The sequence below is a fragment of the Triturus cristatus genome, chromosome 7 (genome assembly GCF_964204655.1).
Source record: "Triturus cristatus chromosome 7, aTriCri1.1, whole genome shotgun sequence".
Taxonomy (NCBI): Eukaryota; Metazoa; Chordata; class Amphibia; order Caudata; family Salamandridae; genus Triturus; species Triturus cristatus.
Window position 1 is genome coordinate 865705968 of NC_140590.1, and position 19335 is coordinate 865725302.

General features: G+C 46.7%; 1 protein-coding gene across 3 annotated transcripts in view; it reads right to left on the bottom strand.

Moving 5' to 3' along the window:
• Positions 1-19335, bottom strand: part of WDR55 (WD repeat domain 55) — a 191441-nt gene that overhangs the window by 31586 nt on the left and 140520 nt on the right. For all 3 annotated transcript variants that reach the window (XM_085617805.1, XM_085617807.1, XM_085617806.1), the window contains 2 exons: positions 18447-18534; positions 17422-17601 (listed from right to left, as the gene is read on the bottom strand). In XM_085617805.1, coding sequence (XP_085473931.1) covers positions 17422-17601; positions 18447-18534 — 268 coding nt within the window. The remainder of the gene's footprint in view (positions 1-17421; positions 17602-18446; positions 18535-19335) is intronic.

A 19335-nucleotide genomic window follows, 5' to 3' on the forward strand; every position in this document is an offset into this window, starting at 1 on the left:
ACACACAATGAATTGGTGGTGCAGGGGGAATTTTTTTAAATCTTTGTCTGGGGCCCCTTTCAGATTTCAGAACTTTAATAGCAAATCACTTGGACTGCAAAGTGAAGGGTTCAGGGAGTGGATAGGGAGTTGACACTCTATGCACCTGTACTTCAACACCGATGGTGGATTCATTGGTAAAAGCGATATGTCAAAACCATTGCAATCCTATCCATCATGAAATCTGAGAGACAGCATTTCATGGCTGCAGCTGAAGGAATGATCACTTCTCATAACCATTTCGATTTTGTGACTCACATTTGCAGGGCTTGGGCTATATAAAAACCTGCCAAGAATACACCAGAACGTTATTGTTCAGAAGGAAACTGACTGATGTGGGGTACCAACAAAGGTTATTGACAATGTGAAAAGGAGACCTGCGAATCCCGGGATGCATTTTTCCTTCCTGATATATATATATATATATATATATATATATTTACTATTTGCAAGCCAGTGAACAAGGGCTACGGCTTGAAACGCGATTGGACACTTGCAATTTGGAGGCTGGGTATTCTGCTTGAGCTGACGCTGCCACAGGTGTGTGTGCTGATACACCCCCCCCCCAGGTGCGACATCTTCAATGGAGACACCCTTTGTTTTTCTTGTGTAGCGGCTGGTCCGGCCGCAAAGATGTCCCGCCGCTTATTAAGCGGATCCGTGTGCTCGCAACCGCGTGCACTTTCAGGAATGGAGGGGTGCCTCGCCGTGGGATATTATTAGTGAGCAGACCGCGTGCTGTCCTTCAACTTCTACCCATTGGGGTTTAGAAATTTCAAGCACCAATCCACTGGGACATTGATTTTAATATGGAGGCAGCAACACCCACTGGGCTTCAGATGGAACTTACAGTTTTAACAGGCACACGGACTGCAAGATCCGTAATGCCATGCCTGTTGACGCCCATTGGGGCGGGACTGAGTAACTTAATAAAGGTGTTCCGGAAATGTAATGCTGCCTCTGTCTACTATTTGCAAGCCAGTGAACAAGGGCTACCGCTTGAAATGCGTTTGGACACTTGCAATTTGGAGGCTGGGGATTCCGCTTGAGCTGCCACAGGCGTGTGTGCTGATAACATACCCCCCCCCCGCGATATCTTTAATGGGGACACCCTTTGATTGATATATATATCTCTCTGCGGGTGCAGACGGTAGGGCCAGATCCAAGCCCTGACTTGATTTCGAAGCAAAAATGCTACACCCCGGAGTTTGAATTATTCAAAAATGTAATTCAGCAGCAATCCACCATTGCTTTCCAGCCTGCCTGTGGACAAAGGCTTGGGTAGGCTGAAACGTATATATATCCATTTCACGATCCCCCAAGGGAGCCGAACTCAGGGCGGGTGCTGTTTCCGTCAACGAGGGTGGGGCCTGGTTTGTTGTGCTGCAAATCTTCCAAGAAATATGGAGCACTCACGGGGTTTTTGGCAGATATTTAATAAACCCATCCCTTACAGACGCGTTTCGGCGTTTATGCCTTCCTCAATGCTGGGATTGTTCATGTCTGCTACACAGTTCCTGGTAGGTTTAAAAACAATATCCATCCTTCTGATTATCCTCAGTGTTAAGAACTCACGGTACACGAAGTGGAAGAACGAGTTCTTTATTCAGCTTTACACCAACACAGGCTCCGGGAGCGGAACTCAGGTGCGCGCTGCGCGTCGGGTCATCAGCTGTCAACTGTCAACCGAAACAGCTGACGACGTTGACAGCTGATGAGGGAACGGGCAGTACAGTGTCCTCGCCGGGACATAACATGCAAGACAATTAGATGTCCTTGCAGGGACACAACTGATGAACATAACACTCAGTCTGGCCAATGGGAGAGCTGGGCAGATTCCTCTGATATTTCGTCATGCCAGTTCGGAGCTGCGGTGTCATCTAATATTGTACGATGCCAAAAAGTCTTGATTGGTATTTATTTCCATCGATGGGCACATCTAGATGACAGCCGCAGTGCATTCAATCCGTTGCTGGATTACACAGTCCTCGCAGTTAGAATATTTTGCACAGATACCAGGTAAGTGTGCCTTTTCTACCCCTCGTCACAGCCGCTGGATGACAAAACATGAATAATCTGTGGGCGTTAAGCAAATGGCTTGACGTCCCCAAGTTTGAATAAACCATCACCTGCATGGTCAACAATTACATCTGTCGGCGGCGGTTGAGGATACCCAATTAAATCCATTTCATGATCCCTCAAGGGAGCCGGACTCCGGTCGGGTGCTGTTTGCGTTAACGAGGGTGGGGCCTCGTTTTTTTGCCCTGCAAATCTTCCATGAAATACGGAGCACTCACAGGGTTTTTAGCAGATAGTTAATTAACACATCCCTTACAGACGCATTTCGGCGTTTATGCCTTCCTCAATGCTGCGATTGTTCATGTCTACTACACAGTTCCTGGTAGGTTTAAAAGCAATATCCATCCTTCTGATTGGCCTCAGTCTGGCCAATGGGAAGCTGGGCAGATTCCTCTGATATTAAGCCATGCCGGTTCGGAGTTGCGGTGTCATCTAATATTGTATGAAGCCAGAGTCTCGATAGGTATTTATTTCCCCCGAAGGGCACATCAAGATGACAGCCGCAGTGCCTGCAGTCCATTGCTGGATTACACAGTCCTCACAGTTAGACTATTCTGCACAGATACCAGGAAAGTGTGCCTTTTCTACCCCTCGCCACAGCCGCTGGATGACAAAACATGATGAATCTGTGGGCGTTAAGTGTATATATATATATATATATATATATATATATATATATATATATATATATATATATATAAGTACCAGGTGCATTCATCCACTTCCCAGCAGGCGAGGAGAAAGCATACGGACACCGGATCGTGCTTCAGTGAGGTTTATTCAGAGTCAGCATCGGCGTGACATGCCATTACGCGTTTCGGCCAGCAGGTGGCCTTGATCACATAGAGTAACAGCCATACTGGACATCCTTATATATACAACACTGAGTGATCACATGGTGAATGGTGTGAAACGACATAAAAGAAATCTGGATTATTCGTTTTTTTCCCATTAGAAAACAGAAGTTATCACTTATCATGATACATTGTTGCGCAATTGTACAAATACATGAATATAAGTTATAAAGTGCAGATACTTGAAGTACAAAATCTAGCAAATTTAAAATGCAGATCGCAAGAGTTTCTGTGTGCAAAATACGCAATAAAGTGCACAATACAACTGGTCATATAAGGTATATGCATAAAATAACCATGACTGAAAACAGAAATGTATATGACATAATAAAAACCCAGACCTAGTTGTTTGAGGCAAAGTTGACCCTATTCATGATTGCATGAAAAAAATATATATTGGAATACAACGCATTCTTCTGTTCATAAACCAGAGAGGCTACTATACTGGTAGCAAATATGTCGGTCGAATTCATATTTGTTTTTTTCGGTATATAAATACCTGTTTTTAAAGTGAACTTAGTGCAAAAATGTGTGAAAAAATGAAATGAAGGATGAAAAAAACGGCTAAAAGCCAAAACAAGACAGTATTGATCAATGTGGAATGAACAAAATATTGAAGTATACTACAATGAACGTCATATATAAATACAATTTACAAAAAATTCTCATTTCAATAAGCAAATGTAATCAGCCAGATGTTGAGTTAACGTTTCTTCGGTAACGGTGGTCCCAAATACATTGCGGTAAATACTGTCAAAGCCAAATTGTATGGGGGTTCAATTGGGAATGTCGAAGACACCAGTATCAGGAAAGATGTATCTAACAATCAAAAACAGAGAGATAAAAATAGAAAGATAAAAAGATAAAAGAAATAAAAAGAGATAAAAGGACTGGAAACAGGGAACAATTGATCACATGAATAAAAATGGAGATAAGGTATCAATGGGCATCATCATGAGTCAAATTGTAGTGCTGGTAAATACTAGTATAGCTATTTTCAGATACAGTTGTATAAATCTTCGGTATTGTTTAATCCCGTGGGTGCCTTACTGTCGAACTCAAGGATATACCTTGTTTCGAGTTGTCTTAGGGTCTTTTCTCTGTTGCCCCCTCTACGAAATGCAGGGACGTTATCAACCACAAAGTATTTAAGACAGCCTAAGTCATTGTTGTGGCACCTTTTAAAATGTCGTGCTACAGGATAGCTAGAATCATTGTTGACGATGGCTCTCAAGTGCTGGAGGATTCTAACATGGGCTTGGAGTTTGGTACTGCCGATGTAATTTAGGCCACATGTACACTTGAGAACATACACCACGAATTCTGATCTACAGGTGTAGTGGCCCGTGATTTGTCTAGCACTGGGACTGAAGGGGACAAAATATTCAGTGGTGTTTTGACCGAATTTGCAGGCCCTACAGCTTGTGCACTTGAAAAAACCATTTTTCGGTTTGAGCCATGCACTGTTTGAGGGTTTGTTCTTGCTTGATTTCATGAGATCTCCCTTCATAGTCCTGGCCCTTCTGAATGTGATTATGGATTTTGGGGGTAGCATGGGTGCCAAAACACCATCAGTGAGTAGAATGGGCCAGTTTTTGTTAATAATGGCCCTAATTCTATGGTGTTGTTTGTTGTAGGTCGTGATCAGACGTGGGGCATCCGGGAATGGGTCATCTGACCCTGGATCTGGTGTATTCAAAATGGGTGTGCTCGATTTGTCAATTAGTAATGCATCTCTGGGCAAACTCTGCACTTTTTTGTAGGCTTCCCTCAAGATCTTCTCAGAATACCCTCTTTCCCTCATCCTCATTATGGCCTCTTCCGAGCATCTAGTTCTCTCCTCTGATGAACTGCAAATGCGCTTAATGCGGAGGAGTTCCCCGTAGGGGATACTTTTTATGAGATGCTGGGGATGGGCACTGCTGGCGTGCAGGATGGAATTGCCAGCAGTGGGTTTTCTATAGAGTGTGGTTTCAATTTTGTTGTCGATGATCATGACCTTAATATCAAGGAACTCAACTAAGTTGGTGTCAACGTGCGAAGTGAATTTGAGATTAAAAGTGTTGTTATTTAAAACCTCAATAAAATTCATCACACTGTTAAAATCCCCGTTCCAGACCATAAAAACATCATCAATAAATCTATACCAAGCAACAATTTGAGAATTAAAAATGTCCGCATGTGTACCCATGAGAACCTGCTCCTCCCACCAGCCCACATGAAGACAGGCATAACTAGGGGAGAAGCAAGCTCCCATAGCGACTCCCCTCTTTTGGGAATATAGATCATTGCCAAACATGAAGTAATTATTGTGTAAGGCCCAGTCAATTAATTCCAAAAGCATAGCGTTGTGTTGATGAAATTTGATTGGCCTATGTTCCAGATAGTGTTTGGTGGCAGCCATACCGGTAACATGATTAATGCTAGTATATAGGGACTCTATATCTAGAGTCACTAACAGAAATCCCTCTTGCCATTTGACATTGTTCAATTTTCTGATGAAATCACCTGTGTCTTTGATATAGGTAGATAAATTCTGGACTAAAGGCTGTAAAAAATAATCCACATACCTACTGGTGTTTTCACTGGTGCTGTCAATGGCCGAAATAATGGGTCTGCCAGGAACCGGCCTCACTCCTTTGTGAATTTTTGGTATGAGACGAAGTGTAGGGATTGTAGGGAATTCTTTATGTAAGAAATTGAATTCGTTGTTTGAGATCAATCCCTGTCTCTTGTAGGAATGCAACATCTTCTTTAATAATTCTTTGGCGGTGTTGTAGCTCTTGATGTTTGTTTTCTCATAACAGCTGCCATCAGAGAGTTGCCTTCTGGCTTCAGTCTCATATTCATTCTTCGGCCATAAGACTACGTTGCCTCCTTTGTCGGACGTGCATATTATTACGTTCGAGTTTTTGTTTAGTTTTGTTATTAGCTTTTTGTATTGTAGCTCTTGTTGATTGATTTTAGCTTTTTTGTGGCTAATCGTCCTGTAGAGATTTTTCAAATCGCTGGTGACCATCTCCTGGAAGATGTCTACGGCGTCTTTTGGCATCATGGGGGTGAAGCTCGATTTCCCTTTGAATGGGCTGAGTCCGGCACAAGAATCGACATTAATGAGGGTTGAGAGTCTGTCCTGTGTGGATCGTGTGTCATTAGGTTCGTTTGAGGAGTTGATCTCGGCGTTGTTGAGTTCAGCCATAGTGAGGAGTAGGTGTGTATCCGCTGCTTCTAGATTATAATTGGTGGCAGTGGCCGCGATGTCTGAGGAAGTTTGATGTTTGTTTCCCTCTTTTATCGTAAAAAATTTCTTTAATTTTAGTTTTCTGGAAAAACTAAACATGTCCACTCTGGTTTTGCAATAGTTAAAGTTGTTACTTGCGCAATAGGAGAGACCCAACGATATATATATATTGTGGTCTGTACCTGTGTTTCTTCCTGGAGATCACGGAGAACGGGATGGTGAACTGTTTCATATGGAATATGGTACTTACCAGTATGCATCTGTTCTTGGCATGTAGAGCTGCAGATCTACACACTTTGCATAGATCGCCATCTGGTGTTGGGCCCGGATGTTTGCAGTTTGTTTTTCCTCTTGGAAATTCTTTGGAAGTCACGAGGTCGGTGACTCCTCCTTTGGATCGTATTGCGCATGGGCTTCGGCTCCATCCTCAGATTGTTTTTCGCCAGAAGGGAAAGATGGAGCGTAGTAATAACAGTGAAGAAACCCATGTGTGTATCTAAATAAGATAAACTGGAACAGATACAGGTAGCCGGGGAGGCGGGTGGGCGTGTGTAGATCTGCAGCTCTACATGCCAAGAACAGATGCATACTGGTAAGTAGCATATTCCGTTCGAGGCATATGAGCTGCAGATTACACACTTTTGCATAGACTATATAGCAGTTCCCAACCTTAGCGGCGACCACCGGTATCTGTTGCAGTGGTTTGAAATAGTGTTTTAAGTACAGCCTGGCCCACACTAGCTTGTTGCACATCTACACAACAGTGTTTGGTGAAAGTGTGCGGTGTTGACCATGTAGCTGCTTTGCAGATATTATCTAATGGGATGTTCCCTAGAAATGCCATGGAAGCCCCTATCTTTCGTGTAGAATGGGCTTTAGGGGGAACGGATAGCGTTCGTTTTGCTTTGTGGTAGCAAATCTGGATGCATTTTACAATCCACCTAGCTATCCCTGATTTTGAGATGGGGTTGCCCTTGTGTGGTGGAGAGAAAGAGACAAACAGTTGTTTGGTCTTTCGGAAAGGTTGGGTTCTCTCGATGTAGTAGAGTAAGGCTCGTTTGACATCTAGCGTGTGCAGAGCCCTTTCTGCAACGGTCTGAGGTTGCGAGAAAAATACTGGTAGTTCTACAGATTGGTTTAGGTGAAAAGGGGAAATGACTTTAGGCAGGAATATTGGGTTGGTAAGGAGAACAACCTTGTTATGGTGCATTTGAAGAAAAGGTTCTTGTATGGTAAGTGCTTGTATCTCACTGACCCTTCTAAGGGAAGTGATGGCTACAAGGAAAGCTGTTTCCATGTTAGGAATTATAGTTCGCATTTATGCAAGGGTTCGAAGGGAGGCCCCATCAGCCTTGTGAGAACGATATTTAGGTTCCACACAGGTGAGGGTGGTACTCTGGGGGGAATTATTCTTTTCAGGCCTTCCATGAAGGCTTTAATGGCAGGTACTCTGAAGAGTGATAGATGTTGCCTGTTTTGTAAGTAAGCTGCAATTGCTGCGAGGTGTAGTCGAATGGACGTATAGGCTAGATTACACCTTTGTAGGTGGAGTAAGTAGCCTATGATGTGTTGGATAGACACATCGCCATTTTAAAAATTGTTGATATTTGTGTTCACTTATTTTCTTAACTTGTACTCTCACCTGAGCTCTTTTCCGGGCAAAAGCGCCAAGCAGGCTCAACTCATCACAGCGGAACTAGCGCTGTCTTGGTTCTTTGTTGCTCACGGCCGCCATCGCAGCAGACACGAGGCCACGCCCACCTGACAGGCCACGCCCACACCCCCGCCTATAAATACAGCGCTGATTACTAGCGCGACCAGTGGAATCCTGACCTCTGAGGCGGAAGCCGGAGGAGATACTCGCCATTTTAAAAATTGTTGATATTTGTGTTCACTTATTTTCTTAACTTGTACTCTCACCTGAGCTCTTTTCCGGGCAAAAGCGCCAAGCAGGCTCAACTCATCACAGCGGAACTAGCGCTGTCTTGGTTCTTTGTTGCTCACGGCCGCCATCGCAGCAGACGCGAGGCCACGCCCACCTGACAGGCCACGCCCACACCCCCCGCCTATAAACACAGCGCTGATTACTAGCGCGACCAGTGGAATCCTGACCTCTGAGGCGGAAGCCGGAGGAGATACTCGCCATTTTAAAAATTGTTGATATTTGTGTTCACTTATTTTCTTAACTTGTACTCTCACCTGAGCTCTTTTCCGGGCAAAAGCGCCAAGCAGGCTCAACTCATCACAGCGGAACTAGCGCTGTCTTGGTTCTTTGTTGCTCACGGCCGCCATCGCAGCAGACGCGAGGCCACGCCCACCTGACAGGCCACGCCCACACCCCCGCCTATAAACACAGCGCTGATTACTAGCGCGACCAGTGGAATCCTGACCTCTGAGGCGGAAGCCGGAGGAGATACTCGCCATTTTAAAAATTGTTGATATTTGTGTTCACTTATTTTCTTAACTTGTACTCTCACCTGAGCTCTTTTCCGGGCAAAAGCGCCAAGCAGGCTCAACTCATCACAGCGGAACTAGCGCTGTCTTGGTTCTTTGTTGCTCACGGCCGCCATCGCAGCAGACGCGAGGCCACGCCCACCTGACAGTCCACGCCCACATCCCCCGCCTATAAAATGTGCCTTATACGCAAGCGCAGCGGACGAGCGCAGCGGGAGCGCCGTTTGCGCGCCGAAGGCGCGCTTAAGGCACGCCCGTCTGGGCCCGTCCGGGCCCGGACGGACCCAGGCCCAGGGATGCTGCCAGATCCCTCCCCCAGTCGCCTGATGTATTCAGCAGACATGCTTCGGGACCTCCGACCTGAAAAAAACCATGGTTGTCGCTACATTCACGAAGCAGGTAAACCCTTCACAAACTGCGCGCGCTGCTACACAGCCACGCAGACCCCAGCCAATTCCAGGCTACAGCTTGGTCTCCTCAACTGTCGCTCCCTCCCCAGGCACGCACTTGAAATCAATGGGCTGATTCAAGACCAAGGCCTAGACACTTTGTTTTTAACAGAAACCTGGCTTTCTGACAGCAATGATGCGGATATCGTCACCGCCCTTCCCCCAGGCTACCTCATCCAAACCCGCCATAGACCCATAGGAAGAGGAGGCGGGCTGGCTATAATCTACCGCGATCACCTCAGCTGTAGAATTAATGACGCCAATATTGATGACGCCGAAAGCTGCCACTTTTCCCTCCAAACCTCCCGGACGCACTCCCTCTCGGGACTGCTCATCTACCGGCCCCCGGGTACCCTTGGGAAATTTCTTAACGCAATCACCGAAATAACCTCTCAATTGGCCGCCTCTGTTTCCAACTTCCTTATTGTAGGTGATCTTAACCTCCATTTTACTGATCCCGCTGACCGGTCTGCCTCTGACCTTCTAGTAGACCTCCAGTCACTCAACATCCGTTTAGTGAATAACGAGCCCACCCACGATAAAGGACACCTCTTAGATCCCGTCCTTACTAATGTCGCCAATATCACCACGAGTCCCTCCCTGCCACTGCCATGGACCGATCATTTGTTAATCCCCATTTCCTGGGAGTTTCCTACTGTTACCACCCAGTCTGCGAAAATCAAAGTCACCGACAGACGTTGGCACAAACTCGTACCATCTGATTGGTCCTCCGTTCTCTCTAACTCTATCCCATCGTTTTCTTCCGATGCTATCACGGCCGACAAACAATTTAGCTCCTGGATCACATCCTCGTTGGACATACTTCTCCCTAAAACCACCACCCTCAGACACACCAAACGAATACCTTCGGCCCCGTGGTATACTCCTGAGCTCAAGTCGCTTCGGCAGAACTGTAAAAGAGCTGAACGCTCCTGGAGGATGGAGAAATCCAAAACTAACAAGGATGCCTATCTCACCTCCTTATCAGTATACAAATCTTCTATTGGTGAGACAAAAAGTCTATTCTTTCAGGAAAGAATTGAAAAAGCCGCCTGCTCTAGCAAAGAAACTTATACCATCCTGAAAGAACTTCTCAATGTTCCCGATTCAGTCCCGAGAAACCCCCCAGACCCCAAAGCGGACAAGGAAAAATGCCATCAGTAAGCCAGCTTCTTCCATGAAAAAATTCAAAAAATCCTTAACTCCATCCCTCCCTCCATTCCGAGCGACTTTGGCGATCCCCTCGACACTCAGATCTCCCCTAACCTAACTTCCTGGGGGGAATAACCATCGAAGAAGTCGAGAACACACTAAAAACTATCAAAAGCGGATCTCCTAGGGACCCCGCACCGTTATGGATCCTTAAAGAAGTAGCTCCCATCATTATCCCCCCCCTCACCCATCTGATTAACGCGTCTTTTCAACAAGGAACCGTCCCCCTTAGTTGGAAAGCGGCAGTTGTTAAAGCGCTCTTAAAGAAACCCTCTTTGGACCCAGCGGAATTGGCTAATTATAGACCAATATCTCTCCTGCCTGGGACTAGCAAGATCGCCGAGAAATTGGTGAACAAGAAACTTTCCCAGTTTCTTGAATCTAATAACCTGCTAAAGAACTCGCAGACAGGTTTTCGTCCAGGACAGGGCACTGACATCGCCCTCCTGGCGGCGGTGGAGGAGGCCAGAGCACTCTTAGACGAAGGAGGATCAGTGGCAGTGATCCTCCTCGACCTGAGCGCGGCCTTTGACACCGTCAACCACCAACTCCTGATCAAACGGCTCAAGAAGGTTGGAGTAGAAGGCACTGCTCTATCCTGGCTTTCCTCCTTTCTGGCCCAACGTTCCTTTCAGATCTGGGAGAACAACTCCTGCTCCTCCGAAATTCCCCTCCAATGTGGGGTGCCTCAGGGCTCATCCCTGAGCCCCACACTGTTTAACATATACATGGCCCCATTGGAGGAGGTTGTCACCCCGTTCGGAGTGAGCATCGTCAGCTATGCGGACGACACACAATTAGTCGTCTCCCTATCCCACCCCAGCCAACAACCTGCAGACTTATTCAACTGCCTGACGCAGATACAAGTGTGGATGAATAACTCAGCTTTAAAGCTGAATGGATCAAAGACGGACATTCTCCTTCTGGGTCCGAAGGGCCTTACCTTTCCCCTGAATATCTGGCCACCTTGTCTGGGTCCCCCCCCCAGACCCAAAACAGGAAGTAAAAAGCCTGGAAGTATGGATCGAAGCTGATCTCTCGTTCACCGCGCAGGCCAAAAAAGTAGCCGGTACCTGCTTCGGACTACTGAAATCTATGAGAAAGATCCTGCCCCTCCTTCCACCCACTTCCCAGCGACTTCTCATCCAAGGCCTCATACTCTCCAGGCTTGACTATAGTAATGCAATCTACCTGGGCACACCTGAAGCAACTCTTAATAAACTCCAGAAAATCCAAAACGCGGCGGCCCGGATCCTCACTAACACCCCGGCCAGAGCTTCAGCTAAACCTGCCCTGAAGCTCCTTCACTGGCTCCCAGTGAGGGAACGAGTGATTTTCAAAGTCCTATGCCTGGCGCACAAGCTACTGCAGAATCAAGGCCCTTCTTAGAAAATTTATAAAATCTTATAAAGCACCAAGATCCCTTCGATCGGATAAGGAGTCCCTTATCATCATGCCTAGATTCAAGAAAGCCCGCTCGGGTGGAAGACGCTTCTCGGTCCACATCGCTCGCCTCTGGAACGCTCTCCCCCGAGACCTGAGAAAAGAACCCAATTACCTATGTTTCAGGAAACGGCTCAAAGCTCACCTGTTTCCTCAATTTTAATTTTCCTCCTTCTGATTCCTGCCGTTCCCCCCCTCTCAGCCGCCCAACCCACAGAGGTAGGGTTCCCCAGCGCTGGGATACCTCAGGGTGACTACGCGCTCTATAAAATGTTTTAATAATAATAATAATAAGACACGTCCAGAGGATTTATGAAGTTGTTATGGCAATAAACAACAAATCTTTTCCACTTGGCAGCGTAGCACGCTCTAGTGGTAGGGCGTCTAGCTTCTCTGATGACATTCATACAGTCAGGGGGAAGATTTAGGTACCCAAATTCTAGGATTTCAGGAGCCAGATCGCAAGGTTGAGCTGAGCTGGGTCCGGGTGTCTTATCTCTCCATGGTTCTGGGTTAGGAGGCATGGTGAGAGGTGTAGTTTTTGGTGTGGTACTACAGAGAGTTCCAGCAGCGTGGTGTACCACGGTTGTCTGGCCCACGTTGGAGCTACTAGGATTAGTGTGAGGGAGTGCTGCTGTAGTTTGCGCACCACTAATGGAATGAGTGGGAGAGGCGGAAAAGCGAACGCAAATTTGCCTGACCAGTTCATCCATATCGCATTTCCTTTGGACAATGGGTGTGGGTATCTGGCGGCGAAGCTTGGGCATTTTGTGTTTTCGTGGGTGGCGAAGAGGTCTATCTGCGGATGCCCCCACATTTGAAAGAACGGATGAAGAACCTGTGGGTGAAGTTCCCACTCGTGGATTTGTTGTGTCTGTCTGCTGAGCAGATCTGCCATGGTGTTTTGGACTCCTGGGACATGTTGAGCTAGGAGAAAGATTTTGTGGGGAATTGCCCATCTCCATATGCTCTGTGCTAATTGAGAGAGCTGTGGAGAGTGTGTGCCGCCTTGTTTTTGTATATAATACATGGCCGTCATGTTGTCTGTGCGAATGATGACTGCCTTGCCTGAAATCTGTGTTTGAAAAGATTTCAGGGCTAAAAAGATTGCTAGTAACTCCAGATGGTTGATATGGAGTAACTTTTGTTGAGGCGTCCATGTGTCCTGCACGGTGAGGTGTAATAGGTGAGCTACCCAGCCGGAGAGCGATGCGTCCGTTGTTAGTATTATCTGGGGAACCGGGTCCAGGAACGGTCGACCTTTGGAAAGGTTTGTGGTGTTCCACCACTGCAGAGAGCGATGGGTGCGACCGTCTACCAACACCAGATCTGTCAGTTGACCTTGGGCCTGGTTCCATTGGCGCGCTAAGCACTCTTGGAGAGGATGCATCTGGAGTCTTGCGTGGGGCACTATGAAAATGCAAGAAGCCATCATCCCTATTAGATGCATGAACACTCATGCTGGAAGGGAGTGTTGAGGTATGAATTTTTGTCGCAAAGCCTGAATGCTTGCAATCCTGGCCGGATTGGGGTAGGCTATTGCTTTTGAGGTGTCTATGGTGGCACCGAGGTATTGTTTTATGTGGGATGGTTGTAGCTGGGACTTTTGGTGGTTCACCGTGAAGCCTAGTTGGTGAAGTAGTTCGATTGTGTTGGCGGTGTGGTGTACACACTGATTGTATGAAGTGGCTTTTATCAGCCAATCGTCCAAGTATGGGAAGACGTGAATGTGCTGTCTTCTCAGGTGTGCCACCACCACCGCTAGGCACTTGGTGAATACCCGTGGTGCTGTTGTGACTCCGAATGGGAGCACTTTGAATTGGTAGTGTTGTCCGTCCACTACAAATCTGAGGTACTTTCTGTGAGCATGGTGTACTGGAATGTGGAAGTATGCGTCTTTAAAGTCCAGTGTGGTGAGAAAGTCTTTCTGGGAGAGGAGCAGAAGTACCTGCTGAAGCGTTACCATGTGAAAATGGTCTGAGTGTATGTATGTGTTTAGGGGCCGGAGATCTAGAATAGGTCGTAGAGTCTCGTCCTTTTTTGGTATTAGAAAATATAGGGAGTAGACCCCCATATTTTGTTGATTGACAGGAACGTGTTCTATTGCCTGTTTTTGTAGGAGGGAGATTACCTCCTGCTTTAATAATGTTGAATGTTCTTGTGACATTGAACGTTGCCTGGGTGGAATGTTTGGGGGGGGTAGATGTTAGTTCCAGGCAGTAGCCTGACCGAATTATTTGGGTCACCCATTTGTCTGAGGTGATGGTCTCCCAGACATGAAGGAAATTTTGGAGTCTGCCCCCGACCGGAGTGGAATGGTCTGGGGGGAGCGGGGGGAAGTCATTGGGTAGGAGGTGTGGCAGAACGGGCGTTATTTGTTTTGCTTCTGCCCTTGTTGTTGTTACCCCTGTAGCCGCCTCTTTGGTAACCTTTTGTAAAGGTGGTCTGAGTAGGGGATTTGTATGCTGTGTCCGAGGAGTAGCCTCTGGATGCACTCCGAAAGGAGCGTCTGGGCGGGTGAGACTGTAAGGCCCCCATGGATTTTGCGGTATCCGTGTCCATTTTCATCTTTTCTAAGGCCTCATCCACCTTTGGCCCGAATAGATGTTCCTTGTCAAAGGGATGATTAAGGATGGAGGCTTGTACTTCTGGTTTAAACCCAGATACCCTTAACCATGAATGGCGACGGAGAAGGACGCTGGTGTTGATGGCTCTGGAGGCTGTGTCTGCTGCATCTAGGGCACACCGTATGGAGGTGTTTGTGATTGTTTTACCCTCTTGAATTAACTCGTTGGCCCTACCTTTATATTTTTCAGGGAGATGGTGAATTATGCTTTCCAATTCGTCATAATGAGCCCTGTCATATCTGGCCAGCAGTGCCTGAGTGTTTGCTATACGCCATATGTTGGCGGTCTGGGATGCTGTGCATTTGCCTGATGCATCTAGCAGTTTTGACTCCTTGTCAGGTGGTGGTGCATCACCTGACGCTTGTGAATTTGCCCTTTTACGTGCTGTAGATACCACTAAGGAATCTAGTGGCGCTGGTCCTCTGATGTAAGAGGGATCTGAGGGAGCAGGTTTGTATTTCTTTTCAATACGTGGGTTAAGGACCCTGGCTCTAACTGGGTCTTTAAAAACTTCTGCCGCATGCTTTACCACCCCTTTGAGCATGGGCAGTATGGAGGTGGACCTATGTGAAGTATCAAATGTGTCTAGGAGGAAATCTTCCTCTACAGGGTCATTATGCATGTCCACCCCGTGATAATGTGCTGCCCTTTGCAGAAGATGGTTGAACCCTAATGAATCTTCTGGTGGAGATGGTCTAGAAGGGTAAATATCGTCTTGTGGGACGTTGGGGATATCTGGTATATTGTAATCGTCCCATGGATCTGGAGATCCTGTAGGGGTGGGGTCCTGTGGCACATCCCCTGTCTCATCATATGGGTCCCCCTGATCATCATCGTCTGAAGACGGGGTAGGAGAACGATGAGGTGGGGGTGGAGAGGGCGGAGGGGGTTTTGGTGGGGAAGGAGGAGTAGGTGGAGGTGGAGGTGGAGGGGAAGGTATTCTGAACGGAGAGGTAGCAGAGTCCTTCCTCTTTGGAGGTGGAGGCGGAGCAGGCTTCTCCAAATGTCTCTTTTTGGTAGAGAGTGTCAAATGTCCAGTTTTCAGATCCTTGGTGAGAGTTTTTTGCAATGGATCCGGTGTAAATAGCTCTGGTGAGGTAATTCGGTCCGTCGGCGCCGAAGGCGTCGGGGCCGATGACTTTTTAGGTTTTTCCGTGCCGGTTTGATGTTTAGAACCCGGCTTGGGACCCTTCGGTCTCTTGGTCGGCGCCGAGATGGGCTTCGGCTTGGAAGTGTCGGTGCCGGTGGCCTTGTGTGGTTTGGTCGGCACCGGAGATGGCGTCGGTGCCGAAGAGCTGGGTTTCGACCCAGAGGGCTTTGGTGCGGAGCTCGGTGTCGAGGTGGAGGCCGGTTTCTTTTTCGGTGCCGAAGTGTGTTTCTCGGCATCGCTGGTAGGCTGGCTCGAGCCCGAGCCGCCGGAAGGCTTACTTGGCTTCTTCACCGGGCCCGAAGGTGGGGTGTGTGAAGCAGTGTCTCTGGTCTTGCCTAGGCTCGGAGGCGAAGGCGTGACCGAAGCCTTTTTGGGTGTCGGCGCGGGTGTGGGTGGGGGTAGATTGGTACTCACGACCCTCTGCGCCGGAGTGATGCCTCCACATCTGACTCGTCGGCCTCGGAAGTGCTGACGAGGTCCTCTTCGGTGCGATGATGTTCCGGATCGTTGATGTCGTCTCCGAAGATGTCGACTGGAATGGACGTCGAGGAGTGTGCCATGTTCCTTCTGGCTCTTCGGTCCCGAATAGTCTTTTTGGATCGGAAAGACTTACAGGCCGGACAATCTCGAGCCTCGTGTTCAGGGGAGAGGCAGAGGTTGCATACCTCATGAAGATCGGTGTGGGGAAATTTGGACCCACATCGAGGGCACTTTTTAAATGGAGTTCTTTCCATGAGCCGGGACCGGAGCCTGGGTAGGCCCGGAGGCCGCCGTCTGGAACCGAAGGTTTGTGTCGATGAGAAGGCGCGTTGATTGAAGAGATCGTGATCGAAACAATACAGCGATTGGGGTGAGGATTGCGCGTGGATCGTCGAACTGGAAACTGTTCGGAACCGGAGCGCGAAGATTAAATCCGAGCCCGATGGCGTAAAAAACAAATCTGAGGATGGAGTCGAAGCCCATGCGCAATACGATCCAAAGGAGGAGTCACCAACCTCGTGACTTCCAAAGACTTTCCAAGAGGAAAAACAAACTGCAAACATCCGGGCCCAACACCAGATGGCGATCTATGCAAAAGTGTGTAATCTGCAGCTCATATGCCTTGAACATATATATATATATATATATACACACACACATATACCTATGTCTACTTGTCTACTTATTGGCTAATGCTTTGTGTTTGGTACTAGATTTTTGCAGTTATTTCAGTTACACGGTGGTGCATGCTCTTGTAACAGAACCATAGTTACTAGATTTTTTCTTATAATCTTTGATAATCGGTACTGCCAGCCCAAAGCAACCTGGTCTCATAAAATAAATGCTGATGGTGTCCAACAGCAGAAAAAAGAACCTTAAGAAGTCTGATGACACAGGGGGGTGGACACAGCAACAAATAGTCAACTACGCCGAGCAAACAAAAAAAAGGAGGAAAAGGACTATTTGGACACAAACCCTAGATGGTGGAAAATGCACACCATATAAATCCAGAAAAGATTCATGCTGCAAAAGTATTTAAGGCCATGATTATTTTCACTGTGACCACTCATTGCCCCCCAACCTCCCTTCTGGTCAGCTCCCACATCTACTCCTGATTTCTACCTGCAGGATGGACAGCTAATGCCAGCAATCCACAATGCACTATTTGAACATCTAGTGATATTCTTGCAGCTTATACACGATTTCAATCCTCTACAATGGTCTATTTCTCCATCTAGTGACATACTCCTGTTTTGGGTAAGCCACCTCCATGCCAAAGGCTCCCCCTCATTCCCCGTATTTACGACTCAGTAATTGTCACTGCCGCAAGCTATTTCTACATACAAGTGAACATGCAAGTGTAGAAAAATTAGGGAAGTGATCCTCGCCTCACCTGGTGGTCAGTAGCATCTTTTTATTCTGGTCAATCACCATGTCACTGATGTACTCTTCGTGTTGCTTCAATTCCATGAATGCTGCATCTCTACGGAGGTCCCACACCTTCAGCATCCCACTCTCATCGCCAGTGGCGAAGATGTTCTCATCAATTAGCAGAAGACTGTAGATGGCGGAGCTGCAGGAAACAAAGATGTAGGGAAGAGCATGAGAAATGAGGAAGAATGGCGAGTTTCAAAACGATGTGTTTACGCAGAAATCACACAAAACAGAAGGTTCATTGATTGCTCTTAAAAATGAAGGGAGGAAGAAGAAGACAGTAGGTGATAGAAGAAGCAACAACAAATGGTAAAACGAGGTTCAGAAGGCAGCAAAGAATTAGGAGCAGAGACAAATGGAAGCAAGAAGGGAAGAAGCAGATGGCAATATGAGCCACGTAACTTAGCATAAAAGCAGAGAAAAATAGCCAAATATTGTTTTTTCCGGTTTTAAAAAGTTGGTCTTGTATGTTACAATTATTAAGTATTAGGATTTCTGAATATAAAAAATGTATCCAAGTGGCTCAACTTTGTCCAGCGTTGTTGTGGACACAGTTTAAATCCAAGTTTTGTCTGGCAGTGAAACAAGCTACAACTACTGCCACTTTAAAATATTTATTTCTGATATGTTGTATACATCGTGACTCTAACTCCCCTCTACTGCAGTCATCCCAGTTGTTTAGCAGACAGTAATTTGCCATAGGTGTCTATATCAGCCAGGCTAAACCACCTAGACAGGCACATGGTGCAAGAGCTAAGGTGGGTTTCAATACTTTTAATCTGTCTTTGGAATGCATACATAAAATGCTCAACACTCATGATCACACCTTAAAATATCTTATCTCGCATTTCCAAACCTCTTAATCCCAGCTCTGCGAATACCAGCTCATTCATGGGGAAGGCAAATCTGAAATCCTCAGATAGCAGCCCATGTACAGGTAAATTCAGAAAATCAACTAATGAACACCTGGAATGTTGGGCTTACTTGTGTGCTCTAGGGATGCGCTTGGTCAACCGACCTTCCTCCACATTCAGGATATGAATGGACTTATCTTTTGACACAGTAAAGAGCTCTGTGGAAGAAAGGAAGAAACACAGCTTTTACAAACATACAAATCTGCTGATCACCTGTAAATTAATCAGCAACTACCAAAAAGTTCATTGAAACAGATCGACAGAGGAAGACACAAAAAGTTTGGAATCACTCCGTTGCATAGGAAGAACCTGAAAATGTTTCATAAATACATATGGCTAAAAAATCATAACAGTAGCTAACACCAATGGCACGAACCTTAAATGACTGTGCGCAATGTAGGGGCACAACATTGTCGCTTTGCTGCCTGAAGATTTCCATAACCAGTATTGCCAGACTTTTTCATGTGAAAACTGAATTTGCATATGCAGAAATTCTGCCAGCACGATGGAATCTCCATAATCACAAATGGATTATTAGGAGCAAATCTGACAAAATTCCTGGGTGAATTCCCCTGTAAAAGTTGGTGATCGATTACAAGCAACCGCAGGCAATTATTCCTCTGTCTTGAGTACTTTCATGGAAAAGGGTAGCGTTCATCGCATATGAAGAAGCCGGTGCCGCCACCTGCAGTGATGGGTGAGTTTGAACAATTTTGCCAGGACTGATCGCGGGTTAAAGTATGGCGCCTTACCTGGGTGTGAAGTCCGCAGTGGAGTCTTCACCGAAGGACCAACCTTTGATTCCTGAACATATTGGTCAGCTTGGAGATTCATAATGGGGGCCTAGTGCATATAACTGTGTTTCAATAGGAATGTTCCTCCAGCAGCCTTGCATATCATGCAAAGACATACACGCACCTCCCCACAGAAGAATAAGCAAAGGGGGTGGACCACTGCAT